This window comes from Furipterus horrens, unplaced genomic scaffold (genome assembly GCF_987537825.1).
Source record: "Furipterus horrens unplaced genomic scaffold, mFurHor1.1.pri manual_scaffold_6, whole genome shotgun sequence".
In the NCBI taxonomy this organism is placed as follows: domain Eukaryota; kingdom Metazoa; phylum Chordata; class Mammalia; order Chiroptera; family Furipteridae; genus Furipterus; species Furipterus horrens.
Genome location: NW_028327176.1, coordinates 143,588,646 through 143,607,489, shown reverse-complemented (window position 1 = coordinate 143,607,489; position 18,844 = coordinate 143,588,646). Strand labels below are relative to the sequence as shown.

General features: G+C 34.0%; 1 protein-coding gene across 1 annotated transcript in view; it reads right to left on the bottom strand.

Moving 5' to 3' along the window:
* The window catches only part of GRIK2 (glutamate ionotropic receptor kainate type subunit 2), a 432,031-nt gene that overhangs the window by 406,878 nt on the left and 6,309 nt on the right, over positions 1 to 18,844 (bottom strand). The window contains exon 2 of the mRNA XM_090280821.1: positions 12,376 to 12,493. Coding sequence (XP_090136947.1) covers positions 12,376 to 12,493 — 118 coding nt within the window. The remainder of the gene's footprint in view (positions 1 to 12,375; positions 12,494 to 18,844) is intronic.

Sequence of the window (18,844 nt, the reverse complement as noted above, 5' to 3'; positions counted from 1 at the left end):
GGATGGGATCAATGCATCAGGATGCTATCATAATTCAGAATCTACAACACAGTAAAAAAAAAATGCTTAGACATTGAAAAAAACTACAAGGAGAAATAGGTCACCGGGGGAAGCCAATACACCATTCTCAGTAGCTGATAGAACAAGCAGGCCAAAGAGCGGTTAAAATTTAGAAGATTTAAATTATACATTTGACATAATTAATAAAGATAAAGCAGTACTTCAAAATGACAAATAACTTTTCCTTTACAAGTGTATATTTACCAAATTTGATCATAAGATGTGTCATACCAAATGTCTATGCATTTTAAAGTATTGAAAGTATTCAGAGTAACAACAACAAACTAAACTTGAAAATCCTCACATTTAGATATTGAAGAATTACATGCCTAATTAATTCATGGGTAAAGGAAGAAACCAAAATGGAAATTATAAAATTTGTGAAACTGGATAAAACTAAAAATTTGGCATTGAAAACATGTATGTAGTAACCAAATTCATGCTTAGAGGAAATTTAAAAGGCTGAAAATCAATGATATAAGATTCCATCTCAAATATCTTCAAAGAAAAAGAGAAAATTAAATCCAAAGTAAATAAAAATAAGAAAATTAAGACTAGAGCACACATGATTGAAATAGAGAACACATATTTATTAGAAACAAAAATAATAAAGCTAGGATAGATTGACTGTGGGAGCATGAGTGGGAGGGTGGCCGGGGCAGAGTAGAGCGGATGGGGTGGGGGTGGGAGGGACTGGGACAACTGTAAAATAAAATAAATAATAACAAAGAAAAACTATTAAAATCAATAAAACCTTAGCAAGTCTAATCAAGAATAAGAAACCAGTGTGAGAGAATGAGGAGTGGCAGGGAAGATACATGATATAATTCTGGGGTGCTGGTAAGTTCTGTTTCTTAATCTAGTGGCTTAAATATATGTTACTAAATTTTATGCTACAGTTTGTACACCTTAGCATATATAGATGATGTTTTAATAAAATTGTCTTTAAAAATTGCATAGAGCTCCTAAAACTTTTCGAAGTTTGATAACACAAGCAGAAAAAATAAGTGTAATATTATTGCATGTCACTTTATTATTTGAAAAAATCCATAATCAAACACATAATTATGATTAAAGTGAGATAAGAAAATATATGAAATCATATTAATGAAATATAAACATTAAAAGAGAAAAGAGTTGATATCTTCAATATAAATAATATTTACAAATAAAAAACACCTTAATGGAAAAGCTGACCAAGAACATAAATAATTTATAACTAATATGTGCAAATAACCAATATATGAAAATGTTCAAAAATAAAAAAAAGATTTGAAACAATGAGAATTTCTACTGTTTGAGTTTGTGGAGATGTGAGAAAAAGCACAACTGAAGAGAAAAATAAATTGATGCAAATTTTCTTGAAAACCTTTATGAAAATCTATCAATTTTTTAAAAAATATCATGCACTTCAACTTTAACTCATTCTACTTAAAGGAGTTAATCTTAAGGCAAATGTTGGTGATTTTGCTGTAAAGATGTTCACTTTGTTCATAAGAACAATATGATTAGAAAAGCTATAAAGATCCACAATAGGGGATCATTTATATAAATTATGGTACATATAATAAAATATTATCACCCTGGCTGGTTTGGCTCAGTGGATTGAGCGTCGGCCTGCGAGCTAAGTGTCGCTGGTTCGATCTTCCAGTCAGGGCACATCAGAGAAGGAAAACTCTGATTCTAAAAAACCTCCGCTGCCTTGCGGCATACCTCTTCAGGGGAAAGGCTAAGAGAGTAAACCCCGACAGAAAATCCGGAGCCGGAGTCCCTAAGGCGGTTTGACGTTGTAGTCAACACCGGCAACTCCTGCGGCGCACCTGAAGCCAAGCTGTATTGACTCCGTCTTTCCGTTGGATCCTTCAGCTGCGAAGAGAGGGGGGGTCTGCTGCATGGGCAACAGCAGACCCTCCATATCACCCTGCCCAGGCTCTGTAGCTTCAGCTTCACTGGAGAGGACACTCCAGCGTCATCGCAAGATGTCGATTCAACACGGGAGGAGACAGATACCGTGTCACTCCCGAGTCGGACTGCACAGTCATTCTCGGCGGTGCAGATAGACTCTTAAGAAGCTACACCATCGTCTCTCGAGACGGACAGCTGCCGACGAATAAAATATTATGCATCTAGCCATTTAAAAACATCCTATAGAAGGTATTTTATAACAAAATGCTTTATAAGTACAATATGTACTCAGATGTAAAAAAATACTGTGTGATTTATTTTAGATGACACGCATTTGATTAATTTTCTTTTTTCTTTTTTGCTTCTTTGTATGTATTTAAATAATTAACAATTAAACTGTGTTAACCTTATAATTTTTAAACAAATAAATGCTTTATTTCTTTTTAAACTAATTTATTTATTTTATTCTCATTCAAGGACATAATTATTGAATTTAAAATGAGGGAAAGGAGAGGAGATCGCGGCGGGGGGTGGGGGTGGGCATGATGTAAGAGAGAAACATAGATCTGTTGCCTCTCATATGTGCCCTGAGCCAGAAACCAAACTCATAAAGTAGACACGCTCTCTGATCTGGAATGGAGCACATGACCCTTTGGTTTATGGGACGACATTCTAACCAGTTGAGCCACACCAGCCAGGGCTAAACAAGATACATTTTAAAATAAAACTAGAATATTAAGGAGTAGCAGAAAAAAAGTGAGTAGGTGGAGGATATTATTAAATCTTAGATTGTTTATGCATGTTTCTTCTGTGATGAAAAAGCCAATATATTTATATACTGGGGAAAAGAGCTAGTAGAAAGAGCAAGGTAAAAGATAGAAAAAAAAAGGGGGAATAACTGATGGAGCCAGGTGGTTTGGAAGCTAGAGAAGCAAGCATGGGAAATATGCTAAACCTTGCAGAAGAGTATGTCTTGCTCACTTAGGCAACATGAAATTATCTGTAACCTGCTGATGTGAAAATTATCAGTAAATTGAGAGAATACATACTTTATTTTCTTTGTGCAGTAGAAAGTAAGTCAATAAATTTGACATAAATTTGATTCTCTGAGGAAGAAATCAGCTATTTTAATGTAAAAGTATATATTTGGTTTTAAAAATTGCTAATAAAAAATTGAAAGGCAAAGCATTTTTCTACCTGTTCATATACCTACTAAAGGAACTTGTTCACATGATTTTAAACAGGGTTTTTCTCTTTAGCTTGAGAAATAATATTCACATTGCACTATGTACCTCCTATAAAATGCATATACTTACTAAACTGACTATTTTTATTATGAAGTGTTATAATTGCATGTAGCATGCCATAAGCATGTAGTACATGAAGAGACTTTCTACCTCAAGGAGTTCACAAATCATGTCTGGTGGGCAAATCACATCCCAGAGTAATAAAAAAAATAGAAGAAATATGTAGTCCTAAAGCAGCATTTTGGTCATTTATAATTATTCTATAATTATGTGCTTCCCCAAAACTTGAACAATTTCACATTTTTAAAAATATAGTGACCACTTTCTCATTATTATCAAATTCCATACTCCCTATAGAATAGAAGCAAATTTTCAATGTTTTCTTATACTTACTTTTGTTTTTTTGAAATTAAAAAGATCACCTAATTTAATTACAATCACAGCTTTATTTTTGTTTGGTTGTTTTGTTTGTTTTAATTCCAGAGGAGCTGGTCACATTTTACATAACATTTATATCAAACAATAAAAAAGATATCCCCAGAGGATGCTCTTTCTGGTCTTAAACTAGCTAATTATCTTAATTATTATAGCTAACATTTCATAGGTCTCCATCATTTCTACAGGAACATTACTGTAAACTTTTCACATGCTTAACAAAGTCCAAATACACCATGTCTTTCACAAGGTGATAATGTATCTCCAATAGGGTTTTCACAGAGACCTGACAACATTCTGGCTTTCTTCAGTAGTTTCTCCCCAAGACAACCAGAGTAATCTTTTTAAAATGCAACTTTGATCCTATCATTTGATTTCTTAAATTTGTTTAATAACTGACTAATTTTAAGCTTAATGCTATTTACATAATATAGTTCTATTAAGTTCACATAATCTACCTTCTTCCTCCCTTCCCAGGCTCCTTTCTTACCACTCCCACTTCCTCAGTGCTACAGCCATAATATACAACCTGCCTTTCTTTGCATGAACCAGAGCTAAATGCATGCAGTCCTTCCAGGTGATCCTCCTCTGCCCAGGAACCTAGTCCTCATTTATACATATACACATACACATACATAGGCACATTACATATATTGAATACATACATAAACACATACATACATATACAAAGAGACACACATACTGTCACATACATTTGCTACTTTTTCTCTTTCTAATGCATAGTCAGTTTTTGGCACAGTAACCTTCTCTAAAAGATAATCCTCACTGGCTCCAACCCTTGTATGGCTAAATCGTGTCTCTGCTTTACATTTTTTTTTGGTCCCATATCAATTTCAAACATTATAATGCATACTCCTGCAATCTGAAACTTAACTAAGTCAAATCAGTATGAAACATGTTTAAACCTGAGCTCACTCTGAAGGATAAAAGCTCCTAACACTCAACATTCATTGAGCACCTACTCTATATCAGGCATTGTGATATTTTATAAACATTAATAGAAAGGCAGCAAAAATATAGTTGAATCACATTTTCTGTCTTCAATATATGTTCTATTGTTATACTAATTTATATTTTGACTTTAAATATAATTGATATTTAAGGTGTTCGTGTTGTTGAGTCTTAAGAACTGCTGTCCTCTTAGGTGTTCCACGGTCTCAAAACGTAGGTTAACTTTTAGGCCAGATAACTTCCCTACTGGGTCTATTGTGTTCTGATTCAGCAAGATATTGGAGCAAATAAAGCATCCTGAAGATATTGCCTAAGGTCAGCTTCACAGTCAGTAAGAGATAGATACTTGATTAGGAAACAGGAGATCTCAATCCAGACCTGTCTTTTAATCACTATGCTGTCCCGTTTCCTGCTGGATAATACTGCCTGTCTTTAGTCTCAACTCCTGGTTCTTTTCACACAGGCTTTCTTTTTCTGAATGATAAATAATTTCAATTTCTTGAAGTAGATTCTTAGAGTTTTATGTCCATATAAAGTATGTCTACAACATTCTAAAATGGATTTTTGTGAAGTTGATGGATACCATCCTGTGTATGAAATGGAAAAAACACATGCACACATGACCTTAATGACTGACACATCATGGAAAAAAGAATAAGTAGGTCCCCAAAAGGGGAATTGTGTGGGAAACACTTAGTGTAATGTATGAATTTCCAAGGAGGGGGACAGTGACCTGTCTCCACTTCGCACTAAAAGGTACCTGCCCTCTGGCCATTCACTTTTTATTCCCTTTCCACATGAAGCAACACATTCCTAATTTAATGAAAGAACGGGTTCCAGTATTTTTAGCCATATTCTAAAAACAATAATGCTCTTCATTATAATGTTACAAAGTTAAGTTCCTCCAAGTATACAAATCCATGCCTTCGTCAATATTTCAAGTAAACTAGAAACTATACAAACATTTGACTATTGAAAATTTTGTCTGTGGAATGTCCTGGAGTTTCTTGAAGTTTTAGCACTGTTTGCAGTTGTTCAACTATAGAAGGCATGAAAGCTACTCTTGCGTACCTCCTCCTCCATCTATACCATATTCAATTCAACTAAAAATGTGTACTGCACATTTGGAAAAGGAAAGCTGATGATAACAGTCCCGAATAAAGAAAATGATTTAGAATTCAGTAAAGAAACTGAAATAAAGTCACAGGAAATAATTAGGTCACCCAATGCACAAAGATTGGCTGTGCTCAGGCATGTAAATGTGCTTTCTTATTTTGAAAATAAACAAGTTTTGTATTTACAAACCTCCTACTGTTTCCAATATATTTCTTGCTAGTGAACTGAAAATAGGTGTTGATTTTTCTTCCTACAAATGGACCCTTAAAATCATAGTGAAGACCTTGGAGTTATACATTCAAATAATATTAATTTTAAAGTAGACACACTACATACCGTGAAGAAAATTGGGAAATGGCTGCTTAAATGTTAGCAATTTAAGACCAAGAAGAAATGCATACTGAGTGGGAAGGCAGATGCTTGAATAATATTGAGATATAAATAGAACAAATCAAACTGAGATAACAGAAGGCAGCCACATGAATTACTGCCATATAAATAGTACTTTATATAAATAACACCTACTACTTGAAGGTCAAGAATCCCCATTTTAATTATATTTAATTTAAAAGAAAAATAAGTCAGCTAAATAAAAAGAAAAGGAGAAAGTGGTTGAATGAGCAATCCGCTCACTATCTAGACCTCCATTTTCTGTTCTGCAAAATGAAGGAACTGAGTAAAATGATCTTGAACACCCGAGATTCAGCAAACTCATGATTCTAAGATTGCTTAATAAATTGGGGAGCATCACTGATTCCATTAGAATTTAAGGTCTGGTTAAATGCTGATCTGTTACAAATATGGAACACTTCTTAACATTCTAACTTTCATTTGCAAAAAATGTACTGATTTGAGAAATCAAGAATCAAAATATTACTGAGTTCAATCAATTAAAAAAATAGATGCAAATAAATACATTTGTGTTTCCAAAGAGCATTTAGATGTGATGAGGTTAAACAATATGTATTAAAATAAACTTTATTGAGTTTGAATTCAGAACTACTAATAAAAGGATGCCTAGAAAATTCATATTTTAAAAAATCAGAGATCAATTTAACAGTAAAAGTGTAGTCCATAAGGTAATTTAAATGTGTAATTTGATATTGCATGTAAAACAATTTACATAATTTAAAGTCTGTAACTTCTAGAAAGTTCTTTCACCCTGGCTTCTGTGGCTCATGGGATTGAACATCGGCCTGCGAGCCAAGTGTCGCTGGTTCGATTTCCAGTCAGGGCACATGACTAGGTTGCATGTCAGGTCCCCAGTTGGGAGCGCAAGTGAGAGGCAACCACACAGTGATGTTTCTCTCCCTCTCTTTCTCCTTTCCCCCTCTCTAAAAATAAATAAATAAATAAATAAACAAACAAACAAAACTAACAAATAAATAAATAAATAATTTTTTAAAAAGAAAGTTCATTCTTCTTTACACATTTATTTTGCAGTTTCATTAAATAAGTCTTTATGCTATTAGTTGGACTATTAACTATTACCTAGGAGCCATGTGTATTATTTTGTTTCAAATGATGGAATAAAGGGAAATAAAGAAAGGAACTTTGGGGTACAATTTCTTAAAATTCTCAAGAATATTTTTCCTTTTTTAAGATATTTTGCTAAAAAGGTTAGTATTCATCTCCTTTGTGAAGAGCACCTTTCCTAAAAGTCCCTACTGTAGATTTCAAGCCTCCCACTTGCAACAGCCTTTTTATTCCTCGTTCTAGTCCTTCTAACAGCATAAAGTAGCACAACCTATTATCATATGTGGTTCCTCTGAAAACTCTTTGAGGACAGGAATGATCACTGAGTCATCTTATACTGGGACTTAACTCAGTGTCCATTACATAGTGTGTTTAATAAATTTTCGAAGAATAAACTTCTAATACGGGGAGGAGATATGAGACTGTTATAAGCAGTAATACAAAATAAATTGAAGAAAATCAAAATTATATTTTTATATCAGTAAGACATAAAACAAATATTGTAGAAATTGATCAAATTACCTAATTTATTTTCTTTTTCTCAGGAAACTATGAAAATCATGCGGATCAGATTTTGTCCCTTCCTCTATGCTTTCCTTCACAGTAATCCAGAAAGCCACAAGTATCTGCTAAAGCTCTCTGCAAATTACAAGTGTTGTGAGTTACTTTTATAATTACGACAGTGGATGGAAAAGAAGACTATATTTCTGAGGCTAATTAGAGTTTATATAAAAGTTCTTATTCTTCAAAACTAGTTTTATCATTCCATAATGGATATTATTTCTCAGATTTTAAAAGCTGAAAGAATCCAAAGCAGGTGTAGAAAAAAATATATTGCAGAAAGTTATTTATCAAAGAAAATGTAAATATGTAAGTTCAGTATTAAAGCTAGTAACTTTCTTTTTCCAAACATCTAACTCAAAATAGCATTGTGAAAATTGTAATTGCATATACTGTGATTAAGCCAGTAGAGAGCTATATATAAATAATGTACATAAATGTGACTATGCATGCAAAACTAACATATACCCACAATAGGTCATAAAAAGCAACATCTGAAGAATACTTAAACAGTTAGTTGTTAATCCAGAGACAAATAGGGGAGAAAAATATAGTGGCCTGGCACTGACAAATAAAGCAAAATGCCACTAACCAAAATATTTACATTGACTGCATGTATGCTCAGCTAAAAGAATATGTATTTCTTATGGTCCAATGAAATGACCCAACTGTAGACTGTGGTGTTTTGTGTGTTCAGGATAGAGAATTAGTTGAAACACACTCATACACAAACACGCACGCGAAAAAAATTTTTCATTTAAAATGTTCCTTAAACACCTCATTAAAACTAGTACTACTCCTAAATATCTGAAAAGTAAACTCTTGATCTATAATCAAGCAAAGGTTTAAAAAAGTGCTTCTAAAATTTGTTGGAGCATTGTCCCATACACCAAAATGTTGAGGGTTGGATCCCCAGTTGAGGCATGTATGAGAGGCATCCAATTGATGTTTCTTACCCTGATGTTTCTCTCTCTCTCTCTCTTCCCCTTCCCCTCTCTAAAACCAGTAAACACATCTTTGGGTGAAGATTAAAAATAACAGCATTTTTTCAGAGGTGATATTGTATATTGGTTAAAAATAAGGAATCTGAAGTCAGTTTGCCTAGGTTCATAGCCCAGTTTTGCCTTTACATGGAGTGGTCTTAGACAAATTACATAATTTCTATATATTTCCGAGTCCTATTGGGAAAAAAATTGCTATGTTATCAAGTTATCAATTGCTATGTTATCAAGTTATCAAGAACCAATTTCATAGGTTTATTACGAAAGTTAAATGAGAGAATAAACTAAAATGCTTAGAACAACAGGTCTATCTCGATAAAATTTAGCTATTCCATTTAAGTTATGTTTATACTTTTACCTATAAATATGTAAACATGAATATATAGAAATATGTCTCAAAGTATACACACACCAAAATATTAATGGAAGATATCTATGAATAATAAGATTATAGATAATTAATTTTCTCTGGGCTTCTTAAAATAGAAATAATTTTTATATATCTGAAGTATTTTTGTAGAAAGAAAACAATTTTTGGTGATGTAATAATTTGGGACTGAAGATTATACAATTTAGATTCTTAGTATTGGACAGAACAAAGCAAAATAATTTTTATATATCTGAAGTATTTTTGTAGAAAGAAAACAATTTTTGGTGATGTAATAATTTGGGACTGAAGGTTATACAATTTAGATTCTTAGTATTGGACAGAACAAAGCAAAATAATTTTTATATATCTGAAGTATTTTTGTAGAAAGAAAACAATTTTTGGTGATGTAATAATTTGGGACTGAAGATTATACAATTTAGATTCTTAGTATTGGACAGAACAAAGCAAAAGGGGGGATATTTCCAATCATAAGGAAATATCCAAATATAAATTCATCAAATTGAGCGCATCACTATAGAAATGAAGCACTCTATCTTTACAAAACAATGACCATGAAAGTTGAACTAAAAATGACCAGGTTTCAGAGAACTGATTCAGATCAGGCAGAGACAATGTCACTTTTATATCTCTCTCTGTCACAGAACAGCACTGTCCAATATTTTTTGAGTACACGAGTAACTTGGTTGAACTTTTTTCCCCAAACTTCATATGTATTAAACAACTCAAAATTAAAATTCTTGTTTAACTTAGAAACCAATTTTGAGTTGAATGGAAAAAATAAATTAAGAGATATTTCAAATTCATGTAAAACAAACACATGAAATAACTTTAAAATATTTTAAATATCTCCTGCTTGTAGTCAAGCTGAAAATGGAAAAGGCGGTAATAGCCCAGATACTGGCTATCCTGCTGCAGTGAAGAGGGTTTGCAAGGAATCAGAAGAATAGCCACAGGGTCTTATGCACGGTGAGTTTATAATCTTCCTGAGTCTGAGGTCTTCTTTGACTAATCATTCCTTTGGGAGAAGAATGATGACAGTAATGGTCATGTTATCAGTTTTTATCCCACTGCTCTTGGCTCCTTAGTGCAAAATTTGTCAAGGACCTATGGAGTGATGCTGAACGCATATTGAATAACATTTGCCAAGATGTCTTGAGGTTAGTTTGACATTATTGGTTGCACTAAGCCAGCACTTTCCTGCAGGCTCTAGAATGCTTAAATTGCGATACAAATTGATATAAAGGTTAATTGAATTGATTCCAAGAAAGACAAGTAACTCCCTAGCTGGGCAGCACCCATATCAGAACAATAAAAAGCAAACTCTCTTTGTACCTCTGGCAAGTTAAAGAATGACAGGTTTCAGCAACATTTTCAAACACTCACATTTGCATAAAGCCACAGATCAGAAGAGTGACTTTTAGTACTTTACAATTCAAAAATCAACTCTCATTTACTATTCCATTTATCATAACAGATGTTCTGATCAACACTCCCAGGTCACCACGTACAGTGTGCATGTTTATATAATTACAAGAGAAAAGAGGTTAAAACATTGTGTCTCATCCAATACTGTCAACATGAACCCATACAACGATTCACACAGGGGAACAGCAAGAGAGTAAACGTGAGCACTACAAATATACGTAAGCCACAGCCTAAACTATTTTCCAGCCCAACCTTCAAAACTGGATTTCTCCCAAAAGACATATAACTATATATACCTAATTGTAGCCTAGTTGAAGGCAGCCCAGAGGCAGAGATGGAATTTCTCCTATATTTGTAGGATACTATGAATATGTACTTAATTTTTGCCAGAGAAAGGAAAATATCCTATAATCCTAATTGAAGTAAAACGGCCATTTGCTTTTCTTTGCTCTTACCTGTTTCTGACACAGAAATGTGGCACAAAGTACCGGAGACTGTTACTTACAGATTCGCAGAATAAATTAAAGATAGTGAGAAAATGGTACAAATGTAAATGAAGATATTCTCCCTTTAAAGCAGCAAAAGCTTTTTATTTTGTATTTTTATTTTGGGATGTTATGTACACTGCTAAGTTTTCTCTGGGGTATGTTTTTAAAATATTCTATCTATTTTATTGCTGGTACTAATGTTGTTGTTGGCAGCCGTCCGTCTCGAGAGACGATGGTGTAGCTTCTTAAGAATCTATCTGCACCGCCAAGAATGGTTGTGCAGTCCGACTCGGGAGTGACACGGTATCTGTCTCCTCCCGTGTTGAATTGACATCTTGCGATGACGCTGGAGTGTCCTCTCCAGTGAAGCTGAAGCTACAGAGCCTGGGCAGGGTGATATGGAGGGTCTGCTGTTGCCCATGCAGCAGACTCCCCTCTCTTCGCAGCTGAAGGGTCCAAGGGAAAGACGGAGTCAATACAGCTTGGCTTCAGGTGCGCCGCAGGAGTTGCCGGTGTTGACTACAACGTCAAACCGCCTTAGGGACTCCGGCTCCGGATTTTCTGTCGGGGTTTACTCCCTTAGCCTTTCCCCTGAAGAGGTATGCCGCAAGGCAGCGGAGGTTTTTTGGAGTCAGAGTTTTCCTTCTAATTCACCCTTCAGATCTCCGCCCAACAGTACATGATTATGTTGCATAACTGATATTCTCAATTATATGAGAACAGGATCTATTTTGTAAATAATTATATCCCCAATTCTAGGACAGTCTCTAGAATATGATAAATGCTTACCAAAAAAAAAAAAAAAAAAAAGAATGAATGATGTTACAAATGGCTAAGGATCTTCTTCTAGGAAGTGAACAGACTGCTAGTCCATATAGTTTCCCTGTATAATTTCACTAAATATATTATACCCAACACTTCCAAAACTCAGCATTTGGACTCTTTCAATGCTTTGTAAGTTCATTTATACCTGAAACACCTATTCCAAGTGATGGTAATACTAGTAACTACAACCATCATTTATTTATTAGGAATAGCATTTTTGTGTCCTGGGATAGTGCTGGTACTAATATATGATGCTTAATCAAACTATTCCACACTTATGTGAATTTACAGGAAAAATTAAAAAGCATCACAGTTATGGTAAGTGTCTCAGGGTGGTGGTTTAGAGCCTGAGATCCTAGTCCTGGCTTGGTCATTAACTAATTATCAACAACATAATCAATAAAATATATTTAAAAAAACAAAACTAACTAAGAACCTTCAGAAAGTCAGTTGTGTTCTGGGCCTAAGTTTACCTAGCTGTGAACTGAGAAGCTTGAAGGACTCCAACGATGTCAAGGCTCATGCTGTTCTTTTTCATCTCCTCAACTCCAGTGCCTAGCATGTACTTAGCACGTACGAGATACTCAATATCTGTGGAAATGAATGAGTGAATTATTTAATGAATCAATGAATAAAGACACCCGTAAGACCCTTGCCAATCTAAACTCTCCATGACATAACCTTTAAAATTGAATCCTGGTTCTGAGGCAAATGTGTTTTTCTGAAATGTGTAAAAGGGACCTAGAAAGTAAATTACAGTATCACAACCTAAATCTTCTGTCAGTCCAATCTGAACCATGCACCTGTCTGCAGAAAGCAAAGTTAATACAATGACTTAGCTGAGTCATCCAATGAGAGCCCAGTAATACAAAGCTGGAGACCTCATCCATGATCAAATTTCTACTTGTGGTGACTTAATTAACCATTGATTTTGTACTGAACACCAGAAAAATCATAACTGTGGATTTCTGTCAGCCTATTGCCTTTCTTGTTCCTGCCACATCCACTAGAAAATTATCTTATCCAAGAATAAGAAGCAACTCTACTTTCTAGATATAGATTTGAGATTTAAAATAATCCAATCATTACATGCATGTCCTATTAAATTACTATGCTAATGAATTATCCCATACAAAATCATGTTGTATGGTTTTTGTACAAGCTTGGGATAAAAGGCTGGGAAGATACAACACTGATTCCAGCCTATACAAAGGAATTACAAAAGGTATCTAATGACCTTGCACTTCAAGAAACCTAAATATCTGCATAAAAAAGTGAAAAATTGAGTTAAAAGTTGATTTTTAAAAAGCCATCCCTAATCTTTAACAGTTTAAAGAACACTTTTTAAGCTTTGACTTTTTAAAAATATATCATCTCTAATATGCATAGCTGTTGGAAAGAAAATGAAGGAAAAAAGGAAGTAGGGGAAGTGGGGTAGAGGGGTTTGACAGAGGCAAAGGGAAGAGAGAGGAATACAATAAGAACTAATAACTCCAAAACACTAGGTAATGAACAAAATGTTTCCATAAACATGCAAAGATTCACTACTGGGTGACAAAAGTATTAATACCATTTCATTTTTTCAAATAAAAAATCAGAGTCTCACTCAGAAAAATTAAATGACTTGTTCAAGATCACAAAAAAGGGAGGTCATACAGAGAAGAGTCAAATTCAGGCCTTCTGCATAAAAAAATACACATTTTGTTGAGAGATTGTGAAAAACAGGAATTTATTAAAAAATGAAAATGGCAACAATTTATCTGTCATGGAATTGTATCCAGCCAAAAGGGAGGGTATATAACAATGGAATAGTTTCATCCAGTAATCATGTAAGATTCCAAAACTTACTAACGATTGTGAGTTCTCCTATTTCATTATATCGTTCTTGTTATTTCCCCAAATCTGTTAGACTGCTTTGAGTTTCAAGGTTCAAGTCACTGACTGTTTAGATGATTTAGTACATTAATTACAGTTTTAAAAGGAAGCTTTTAATATTATTTTTTAAATATTATATATAAAGAAATTAACATATCATACCTTGCTTAGTAATCAGTAGAAAAACTGTTCATAATCAGCAAAGTCATTAGATAATTTTTTTAAATTATTGGTTTTGAATCTATCATTATGTGGATAATTAGCCATCTTCTTGTCTCTAACAGTCCTTCAAATAGCATACTTTTTCATACTCGGGTCTGAAATTGCCCTTTGGCCACTGATTTAAATGAATAAAATGAGTGTTACAAATTTTGGAAAATGTTCTTCTTAAAGGCAGTATTTACTTCTGCTAAACTGTAACTCAAACCTGTGCCATTTAGCACTTAAATATACATTGTGTTTCCTTGTTCTTTATTTGTCATAGTTTTATGCATAATTAAACTAGGTTCCCAACAAACTTCATGACTTCTGAAGAGAAAATGAGAGTTGTCTAAAAATTGTTTAAATTGATTTATTGGTATCTACCAGTATCATTCAATGGATATATCCTTGCACATGTATCTGTTGTCATATTACAATTATACATTACATCTTACATTAAGTTTTTACTTTAAAATATTTTCATTTTAATATTATGAATTAGGAGATGTTAAGCCAAGTTTTCAAATCGTAACAATTAACTTTTTAATGAGAAGCAAGGAATTCAATCTGCTTTTTAATTTTCTTGGGATAATTTGTAACTAACCTTTTCTCCTCCTAAGAAAGATAATTTTTTTAAAAGAATGTCAATTCCAATTTTAGTATGTTCCTACTCTATATTTTCAGAACACTTAGTCATAGACAAACTTTTATACTTTACATAAGCATTGAAGAATTATTTTACTTTATATGACATAGTATCCCCTCACAGTTAAAATAAAGTCTGAAAAGAAACTAAAGTTGATTAACTTTAAAAAAATGTATGCATAGTTCTTTTTTCTTATTCTTAATAATTATAAAAGTAATTATGAACAAGATTGTTGGTCAGATGTGTGAAATTCCTGGTTGTTAAAACCCCAGCTCATAGCCTCTGCTTTAATGAAATATGTCATACAATTCATAGTTCTCAATATCATTTAACCTATAAATTGTGCTTCTGACCCTTTCATCACTCAAAGAGAGAATACAAAGAATAGAATTCATTATAAATTCATGAAGCTTCTAAAACATGAAGAGATACTGGTTATAATTCATTCATGAAGAGAGGTCTTGCCAAAAGAGAGTAAAAGCAAAGCACATTAAATCATACAATTATATGCAAACTTTGCTGAGCGTGGTCGAAATTTCTCCACAAATAGTTATACCCCCAACTTCATTCCATCCTAAAATTAAATAGCCCTTCTTACTCATCACATGAACTCAGAAAGCCAACCAAAGTTCTGCTTTGCCAAAATTGTGGTTACGCTATTCTTATTTTCCACAATGATCTATAAGACCTTTCTTATCCACAAGCTCATACCTCTAACCTTGACCTTCAGACCTCTAACAAAATATGCATCTGGATCTAAGGCAGCTGTTATTGAGCCAGTTAAACTAACTACTTACTGTATCCACTTTAGCTTGATGGGGACACAGTGGAATCTGAAATTCTGTTCTGTTCAGTCAACACTGAATTGATGTATGTTACTGGCTCTCTTAGGTGTATTTTACATCTATTGTTTTTGGTTAAATGATAGAGTCTTTGGGATCAGGACTGTGTTATTGATTTGACTTATGCTAACCAAATGAAGTTAATATATCAAAATAATACTTTATACATATATTATGCAAATGAAAGCAACAGTAGAATGTAGTCAATAAGAGCCAGACTGATACACAGACAGAGAGAATGCATGAAAATACAGGAGGAGAGAAAGGAAGCATTGTCCATAAAAAAACTTTTTTAAATAGGGAGGTTTAATATTCAATTCAATTAAAAAGTTTCACATGTTTTCTACTCATACAACCACTTGATGTCTTTGTGAGGGTAGTACTCTGTAGCATAATCAAGTAATAGAGACTTTGTTTCATATTTAGGGGGGATTCAGTAACAGGTGCAAGACCTGACTGAATTCAGAGGAAACAACTACAGCCAGAGACGACTGGGTAAAATGCCAACCCCACTCCTGCCAAAAAGTCTTCAAAGTATTGGAAAGCACCCAGTGGCCCTGATGACATCTCTGTTATATTTAAATACTATCTCTTTAACAGCTTTTTAACAACTCTTATGCTAAAGACAGGAAAAATCCTTGCTTTGATTTGGAACTAAGGAAAATGTCAGTGAAACAGCAGACAAAGCATGCATGGGAATCATGCAGGAAACCAAACTCACTGTAAGACTAGAGGTTAACTTATAATGCTTCCTGGCTGTTCTATCAATACAAACACCATTATGTCAGAATTACAGGAATACTTCATTTTACTGCACTGTATTGTGCTTCACATATCTTGTGTGTTTTACAAATTGAACGTAAGAACCTCCACTAGCAAAAAGATTTCAACTCGCTGAAGGTTCAGATGATTGTTATCATTTTTAGTAATGAAGCATTTTTAACTTAGTATGTAAATTGTCTTTTTTAAACATAATGCTATTGCACACTTCATAGACTACAATATAGTATAAACATGACTTTTATGTGCACTGGAAATCCAATAATTTTGTGTGATAGATATATATTTGTACATATATTTACACATATACCTGTACATATGTGTGTGTGTGTGTACACAGCCCCTGTTCTTTCATTCAGCAAAGTTAAAGTCATGCTAGTTTGGTTTATCTGTAGCCAAATAGACTCTAGCATCATCTGGATGCAAACTATGTCTCTTATGCCAAACCTAACCTGCCACCTGTTTTTGTAAATAAAGTTTCATTGGAACAGAATAATAGCTATTGGCTAGTACTATCTAAGGCTGTTTTTCCACTACAAGGCACAGTAAAATAGTTGCAATGAAGTTTATACCTTGCAAGTTAAAAAATCTTTATTATCTAACCCTTTACAGAAACAGCTTGCTAACTCCTGATATAGACCGTCACCCTTCCACCTTCTCAGCCTCCATCCCTCTGTCTGTTCTTCCTCTCTCCCACCTTTCCTCTCTCTCTCCCCTCCTTCTTTCTTTTCCTTTCTTCCTGTTTTTAAAGAGAAAACTCTTTCACTGAGTGCCTATTATTATTTTGTTCTTACATTTAAAGACTATTTTAGAGCAGTTCTAGGGTCACAGCAAAATTGGGAGGATGGTACAGATATGCCCATATACCTCCTGCTCCCACATCAGCATAGCCACTCTCCTCTTATCAACATGAATCACCAGGTTGGCACAATTGTTATAACAGATGTACCTACATTAATATGTCATAATCACTTAAAGTTCATAATCTGAATTATAGATCATTCTTGGTACTGTACATTCTAAGGGTTTGGATAAATGTCTACAGATCCATATTCATCAGTAGAGCATCACGCAGAGTATTTGCACTGCCCTAAAATGCTTCCATGCTCTGCTGAATCATACCCTCACCCACACCCCAGCCCTTGGCAATCTCTCCTTTCTTTCCTGTCTCAATAGTTTTGGCTTTTTTATGTCATATAGTTGGAATCATACAGTATTTAGTTTTTGCAGGCTTGCTTTCTTCACTTAATAATATGCATTTAAGATTTTCATGTCTTTTCATGGCTTGATAGCTCTTTTTTTGTTTGTTTGTTTGTTTTTTAGCTCAGAATACTATTGCATTGTCCAGATGTACCAAGGTTTATTTATCCATTTACCTACTGAAGGACATCTTGGTTTCTTCCAGGTTTTGACAATTGTAAAGCTGCTGTAAGCATCTGAGTGCAGGTTTTGTATGGATATGTTTCCACTCATTTGGATAAAAACCAAGGCATTCAATTGTTAGATCATAAGTTAAACATATGTTTAGTTATGTAAGAAACTGCCAAATTGTCTTCCAGAGTGACTGTTCCATTTTGCATTCCCTCCAGCACTGAATGAGAGTTCCTGTTGCTCTACATCCTCGTCAGCATTTGGTGCTGTCAGTGTTTTGGATTTTGGCCATTCTCATAGGTATGTAGTGGTATCTGGTTGGTTTAATTTGCATTTCCCTGATAACACATTATGTGGAATATCTTTTTATACCTGCTGTCTGTATATTTTCATTGGTTAGAAATCTGTTAAGGTCTTTGGCCCCCTTTTTTAGTTGGGTTGTTTTATTATTGTTAAGTATTAAGAGTTTGTTGCAAAACAGTTCTTTATTAGATGTGTATTTTTGCAAATACTTTCTCTTAACCTGTGGGTTATTGTCTCACTCCCCTGACCATCCCTTTTGGTTTTCCTGTTTTTCACTCACCAGATTGTTCTCTAAAGTAACTATTTCAAACTTTCCAAAATTTTGAAAAGTCTGTGAATGTTCACTTTGAAGTTTTTCTGTAACTTGACCTCTCTCTACCACTCATTTCTATGGTCCTCAAACTTAGCCAAGTTTGCCCTAATCGAATAGCTTCCAGACTTCAATGTCTTTCCCAATTCCATTTCCATATGCTTATTTGTCAACTATATTTCTCTATTACAACATAAAGCATTCCTCAAATTCTTATTCCCTGTAATTTACCACCTTATCTACCTTTACCCATGCTTTCAAACTACAAATATTTCTTTAAACATAACCCATATACCCCTGCCTATACATTATCATCACCCATTCACACCATAATCCCTTCAATCTGTCTCTGCTCTACTACCTCAGGGAACTTTACCCAGATGTCACCAAGGACCAAGTGATAATCAGTTTTCTGTTTTCTTCCCCCTTAATTTCTTTGTTAAAGGTTTTGTCTGTTTGTTTTTTCCTTTTTCTGTTATAATTGACCCATTCTTTCCCCCATTGCTCCCCTTACCCTACCCACCTGCCTCCACATTCAATCCCCATTCTATTGTCCATGTCCATGGGTCATTCATACTAGTTCCTTAACTAGACCCTTCACCCTTTTATCCCTC